Raw genomic sequence first — 7,733 nt, 5'->3', positions numbered from 1 at the left:
CATATTAATGAAAATACACAAACAAAACAATCTATACACAAAGGTACATGGAGTTTTACCATGGTTTGACCAATCATGCCTACATTCACGAATGAGAGATATTATTACACTATAGAGAAAATTACAAAGGACTATCTTACTCTTTGTATTTATAATTTGAACTTTGACACCCTTACTCCCTTGGTGTTTCCCACTTTTCCTCACATATATCTACACCCTAAATCATGAGCCCTCTTATTCCATTAGGTGTCTTCACTCGTCCTCATATATGTATTCAGTAAATATAATCTTCACAAGTCCATCTCCATTTGATCCCATAATTTTTCTCCCTTATAACTTAAAATATTTGTGGAGATATTACTACTAATTTTCTTTATTCTATAAGAAATATAATTAGAATAAGGTATCAACTTAGAAAATATTTTATATAATACTTTTTTTTTATATATAAAAAGAAATATATATCAAGTAGGAATATGAGATACTTCAAGCTTTTAAATCATAAATTCAAATAATTATGTTTTAACACAATTCCTCTCTTTTTGGTAAATTTTATTTACCATTTTTTTTATATATATATATCATGTGAATAAATTTTACTTTCCTTGGGAGTCTATTTTTCTTTTGTAGATAATTATGCTTAGTGCCACATCAGCAATTTACTCCCGCCAAATTGCTCTAACTGATTCAACTGCCAGATGAATCTAATTTTGATGATTTGATTTTTCATTACATCACTTTCATCATTCGTTATCAGGCTTAAATTAAAAGGGCAAAAGATAATGGTTGACGTGGCATTGCATATCAATAAAAGGGCCAGTTTCAAGTTTCAACACTTGAAATGGTAATCAGTTTGACTCAAGAAAAAACCCTTCTCACTTTGTCCGTTTGTGTATATGCCTTCACACTTTGTGTTTATTTTATTACTAAATCATACCAATCCAATACATTGCGTTCGGTTACAACAATCAAAAGTCTTCTTGAAATGAAGTACTTTCAAAGAAAAATTAAAGATTTGATGAGACTTAGAAAATATTTTAAAAAAATTAAAAAAAAAAAGACTTTAATGCTTACTAAAAAAGTATTTTATTGATGATTTTTTCCGATTCTACAACAGATAAATTAAAGCAAAATCATTTGGGTATGATTATATTAGATCATAGATGAATTATGATAATGATACATAAATCATGATGTTTGAAATCTAAATTCATGTCTGCTTAATTATTTGAATTTCATTTTTGTTGGCGTTGGTACCTTCAACTTTGTTACCAATGCAAAATTATGACCTTTCCAATTCCCATAATGAAAATGCATTAAAAGCAATGAAAAATGTATGTGAGGTTCTTCTAACTCTTCGGTTCCGGATATTGATTTTTAATACCTCAATTGGTCAAAAATTGCAACTTGCGAAATTGAATGTCAAGCCATCATCAATGCTTTGTTAATGGTATGATCCCAACTTATACCAAACTTATCCACATGCAGACCCCCCCCCCCCCCCCCCCCCCCCCCTTGTGGCCACCAAGGCACCATCTTGCAAAACACTCATGCTAGTATTTATGTATTTCGGATAAACATTTGACATAATATATGTTGATAAAAATACCTTTTAGCTAATAGTATTTTTGTTATTAAAATAAAAACATATTTTTTATTTATAAAAAATTAATTAATATTTGATTATAAATAAAATATTTCTAAGTTGTTTGTGTGAGAAAATTTTTAAATACAGAAGAAATCTGTAACGACCTGCACTGCTTTGGACCTAAAATGATCATCATAGTTTTGAAATGCATCTACAAAATTAAGAGTTCATACTTATATAGTTTGAAGAATTTTTTTTCCTATCCAATATGAGACATTACAAAATTGCTGTAAAGTATACTCGCAAACATACAAACTAATTACTTCAATTCCCTCCATTAAAATAAATTTTACAATTGGTGAAGCACACACAACACATAAATTACAGCTATATGAACATTTCCCATTATCTATTCTAGAAAACTATTGTATTTGGAGCAGCTACTTGGATTGAACTTGGAAAGAAAATTGATAAAAAAAGAAAAGAAAAAATGTACATATTCCAATCAAAACTAGCATACTTAAGGCGTCCACCGGTGCAAGGGGCCACTAGAAGACTCAGCGGGCATTCTCCGTGTAAAAATGAATGATCTTCTCAGCAGCTTCGTCTTCATCTTTGCTTTCTTCTATCAAGTTTGTAACCTGGGCCTTGGGCAGCCTCACTTTCACCCTCGTCACCCCAGGACCAGCGCTTGTTCCCGGACCATCAGACGCAACGTTGGTGGATTTAACGATTGAAAGGTCGGAGACAGATCTTCGCGACAACATCAAACACTCTAGCCGGTCCTTGGCGCTCATGTTGATGGCGGATCTTGCCCGCCTGTGGGCCTTCTCCTCGGGAGGCAGGGTTGGCAATTCTATTAGGAAGTATATTTTCTTGGGCTTCAGCTCTTGGTGAGGTTGCAATGGCTTTGCTCGAATACCGAAGTGCTTAACCGCCTCTGATTCTAACAATACGTGACCTGGATAGTCTTGAACTACCTCCATGGATCGCACCGGCGTCCTTAGCTTGAAGATTGTGCCATCAATCTTCATCACCTTTGCCTTCTTTCTTCCTCCAATATTGTTTCCCATCTCCTCTCCCACTTTCTACTAGTAGTAGAATTAACTGAAGTTATGGTTGTATTATGCCCCCTTATATATATTATTTTCCCATGGAGCAAAGTGGTCTTTTGTGGTGTGAATTTGTGGAATTTTTGCTAGGATTCCCACTAAGAGGATGACATATGAATGGAGGAAATTCAATTTTATCACAACAGAATTGTCGTGAAGGTTAAAGCAACAAAAAGCAAGACCTTTACGTAACAGCTTGGGCCTACCGCGGCCGTTGTTATCGGAACCAAGCTTTCATACATTCTCATTAAGAAAAGTAGTGGCGGTGTTTTACATTATTGTCCTTTACATTGTTTTCAGTGGTCACTTGAAATGATTGGTATGTGGATTAGTCTGATAAGAAGCCTACACTACATTTGTCATACGTGCAAATATGTCATTGGGGATGTACGCTTTCCATGGGCACCACATTATAACAGCTCAAATGTTATGGGCATTATGGGTACAAATTCTATTGGATCTGCAGAGAAAGTGCCCACTTATAAGATTTCTCCCCTTTTTTTTTTCTTTTTTTTTGTCGCACCTTCAAATATTTTCTGTGAGGGTTTGTTTGATACGACATAATAGGTAATGCAAATGAATATTTCATTTTTATTTCTATTTCTAACTTCTTGAATGAAAATGAATTTGATAATTCTATTTATAGTATTTAGATGAACTTAAGAATTTAAGGCTAGAATGATTATTTGTTTTCATTGTAACGCTTGATAATAATAGGAATGAGAATAAAAAATAAATAAATTAACAATAATACCCTTACATATGATTTAAAATAATTTTTTATCTTTATTTTAAAAAGAATACATTTTGAGAGTTTTTCTTGTTACTAAATAATATGACTAAAAAAATAATACATACTCAATAAATAAAAAATTAACCATAAAAAATCATACAACCTTAATATACAAATATTCAATTATTATTTTTATTAAAAAAATTGAATAATTTGTCATGTTAGAGAAGCTATAAAATTATATTTTTCCAAAAAAAGAGAAAAAATAAATTTATTATAATATTTAAATTCTTAAAGTTAGAAAATACTTTTCCTATTTCCAAGAGAGAAAATCAATGAACTCAAACTTTATTCTAATTTTCAATAAGTATCATATTCAATAAAATTCATAATCCTAAAATACGCAAATATTCATTTATTCTTTTATCAAGATTTTGAATAATTTGTCATGCAAAATAAGCCATAGAATTAAATTTTACTAAAAAAGAAAAATTATAAAACATTTAAATTCTCAAAACTAGCAAATACTTGTTTTCTATTTGCAAAAGAGGAAATAAAAAAACATAAACTTCATTGTAGTTCCTAATATAAGTACGATACCTATTAAAATCCACAACCTAAAATTATATCCACCAAAATTAAGCCAACAAAATAATAAAAAGTTCATAGAAAATTAGTGAAACAAAATATCAAACCGAAAATTTCTATCAATCTAACCTAAAGATAATAAACCAACATGGATGTAGCATGGAAATTCATGAGGTTTGAAGAAGTTGTTTCACCCATTCAATGTTGAGATCTTCACCTAAATTGAACAAAAGTTTGACTTTCATCGGGTCGTTTATAATAATTTGACTTAACTTCAACACGTCCAACCTACTAAGATTGGGAAGTTTCTCCAATTCACCAACCACTCTATCTTCCCTTTTCATTTGTTGTTTAAAGTTAGCAACAAGGCTCTCTAATGCATTGCATGTCCTTATCATCACATCAATTAAAGTCGTGTCATCATTCTTTGCTCTTTTCCAATGAGATTGTGATGAACAGTCCATTATATTTGCAGTGGATGCAGTTGTATGAGTATGAGAGGCTTCGACTTCTAAGTCATCAACTCCAATGTCTTTGTTTACTTCATCTTGATCTAACTCCTTCAAAATATCGATAGTTAACATGACTCATTTTCCATTATCATGATCTTTACCAAAAACAAAATCATCAAAATGTAGAAATGGTTTGAGTCTCAAACCATTAGCTTCTTTATGTCCCTATAAAATATACAAAAAATAATTAGCATCTTTAACATAAAAGTTACTAACTTAAAGAAATAATCATCTTATGCCACATTAATTTGAAAATAAGAAAAATGATATATAAAAGGGCCTATATGAATTTTTATGATCACTTTCAACTATAGCTCCTAATTATTTTCCCAAAAGCATCAATGGTAGATACCCAAAAAGAAAGAATATACCATGCATTAAAATGTAAGTGATATTCAGACATATAAAATATATTATATATTGAAAGCAAAAGAATATACCAATGCATCATATAAATTAAAAAGATGTGGAATAAAAATACAAGATAGGAAATATTGTAGATATATTTACTTTGACCCAACCTTCAAATACATCTTGATCATATAAAACCATTTTCTCTCTTTTATCCCTATAAAACCCACTACCATGGGTTAGCATATCCATTATGACATTGAATCGTTTTTTTTTTTTTTTTTTTTAAAGTCTTCACACGTGATTCAATATGTGGACTTGTTTTAAGTCCACTATTTCAAAGCTTTTCCTCTAGCATCTTCTCCACTTGTAAAAATGCTCTTGGTTTAAACCCATTATCACATTTTACCTTCCCTGAAATACACAACTCAACAAGACACTCAACCAATTTTTCATCCTGATCACTAGTTGTCCATACTTTTTTGTTTCTTCCACGCCCCCTTATCTGACCACTTAATGTAGAATCATCCTATATTTCAAAAATATCAAATTATATAATTATATTTTAAGAACAAATATAATATAAGGACAATTATAGTAAGCACAATCTAACTATATCTCAAATTTTACACTAAAATGACATTATCAAATACAATTCAAATTAGTTCATCATATAATAATCTTAAAATACCATTCAAAATTTGCAAATGATAAGTCTAAAACATCTAATAGATTTTTCTTTTCTAAAATAAATAACATATTACAATTTGTCCATTCATTAAACATTTGAATTGCTAAATTTCTTATCTAAGCATTCCATTGATATAATGATTCAATTATAGTTATTGGTTCACGTACAACTTGGTGGTCTTGCACATCCAACTCTTGTTCCAATGGGTTCATAGGCATCTCTTTTATGAGATTATAAAGAAGACAAGTCGGAATAATTTCATACTGTGTCTTCACTAGATAGAAACAAGGGCTCCTAAGTATAGTCCAATCTAGTTTGAGCAAACCAAAACATCTCTCAATAACATTTCTTGCTACAAAATGCTTTATGTTGAAAAACTCTTCATGAGTTGTTGGCATGTATCACTCTCTCCAATCATCGAGATGATATCTTTGCCCTCTATATGGGGTAAGAAATCCTTCCTTTGTAAAGCCAACATCAACAAGACAGTATTAAATTAAAATGAATATTCTAAAACATATTTAAAAAAATTAATCATATATTTAAAAAAATCAATAGTTTCTAGGAAACACATAGTGACTATGTGGAATTGTTAGTCCATTTCTCTTACTAATTGCATCTCGAAGCACTTAGGAATCAGAGGCTGATCCTTCCCAACTTAGCAATATATAAATAAACTGCATGCCCTGAGAACAAACTCCTAAGACATTTATTGCAATTCCATTCTTCCTCACTCAATATCTAGACTTGTCTTCCTCAGGTACATTTACTCGAATGTGTGTTCCACTTAAAGCTCCTAAGCAATTCCATTCAAATAAAAGTATTAGGATCACTATATTATGAATTAATTAAATCTATACAAACCAAATTCAATACCTTAAACCATTTCCATTTCCATATCTTATCTATAGAGTTCTTAGAGATCGATTTTGGTTTTTTGAGTAACACTCCTTATAGGCAAATAACCACATTCAATACTACATTCAAATGCCTACTAACAATTTCTCCAAACCTTAAGAATGGAAATTGTATAACTTGATTCTTTACATGATGTACAAGAATATGAAAAAATAATGCAAACCATTTCTTTTATATCAACATATCTTAAATCCTTTAGTTTACCACCAGTACGAAGTATAGAACATGATGTATTGAAAGTATGTCTATCCATCCTAAGTTGCTCCATACATGCTATGTCACTCCCATAAATCAATCGATTAAGATTTTCAACTCATAAAAATACTTTATTTATAGGCCTTTCCATCAATGTCTACTTTTGATCATAACACTTTCTTATAATAGGAGAAAGTGCAGTAAACATATTAAGTATGTTCACTATAACATATAGAATCATGGTAAGTTGTTTTCTCCCTTCCATCTCAATAAGGTTTACAGTTGCACAAGAGTCCTAATCACAAAGGTGAAAAAAACATTGTATATTTTTAATAAGAAAAAAAAAACATTATATGTAATTTATCTAATAAATTATAGAAAAAAAGTTGTGTTAGTCAAGGTACAACTATAGAAGAGAAATTCCACCAAGATAAGACTATCTCAAATTCTAGCTTTCAATAAAGAAATGTTGTGGCAGGTTTAGGTTTTCCATGAGGCAACTTAATCATATTACATTTATTTGTCAATGGCCATGATATTTTCCTAGTTGCTATTAGAAAAATAAAGAGAGAGATTTAGAGTACTCACTTGTCAAGGTTAAAAGATTCCTCCACAATAATAACCACCACTCAATAATAATAACCACCCCTCAACAATAATAACAACCTAACAAGAATCAAGAATGATAATTAAGAACATTCAACCAAAAAAAAAAAAACACCAAATATAATGTGGAGAAACTCTCCAAATTGAGGTAAAAAACCGAAGAAAATTTCTTCCACTTCAATAAATGGGGATACAATAATTAAGTCCTTACGTTTCTTCACCTTGAAAACTTATATAAGTATCTCAATGCTTGTGATGGGAATCCATCACCCTAGGAAAACATGAATATAAAGAAATAAGGGAGAAAACATACCACAGGAACTTCCCCAAAAGGTTGATGAAAGAACCTGCAACTTCACCTTGAGCCTTAGAACAGTGCCCATAAAACAACCCTAATTTTTTTTTCTCAATCAAATCCTCTTCTCTCTTATAATACCCA

The 7,733-nt window shown here is 30.6% G+C and overlaps 1 protein-coding gene across 1 annotated transcript; it reads right to left on the bottom strand.

Moving 5' to 3' along the window:
• Positions 1-1,897: 1,897 nt before the first annotated feature.
• Positions 1,898-2,754, bottom strand: LOC100248367 (uncharacterized protein At1g66480). The gene has a single exon (XM_002271653.5). The coding sequence runs from the start codon at positions 2,659-2,661 to the stop codon at positions 2,146-2,148; it is 516 nt and encodes a 171-aa protein (XP_002271689.1). The 5' UTR covers positions 2,662-2,754; the 3' UTR covers positions 1,898-2,145.
• Positions 2,755-7,733: the final 4,979 nt, after the last annotated feature.

The sequence above is a fragment of the Vitis vinifera genome, chromosome 14 (genome assembly GCF_030704535.1).
Source record: "Vitis vinifera cultivar Pinot Noir 40024 chromosome 14, ASM3070453v1".
NCBI classification, from domain to species: Eukaryota; Viridiplantae; Streptophyta; class Magnoliopsida; order Vitales; family Vitaceae; genus Vitis; species Vitis vinifera.
Note: the sequence above shows the minus strand (reverse complement) of the source record. Positions and strands in the feature narration are given on the sequence as shown.

Bases quoted from the DNA above. Each gene is read 5' to 3' on its own strand.
- LOC100248367 (XM_002271653.5), bottom strand. From the start codon at position 2,661: ATGGGAAACAATATTGGAGGAAGAAAGAAGGCAAAGGTGATGAAGATT.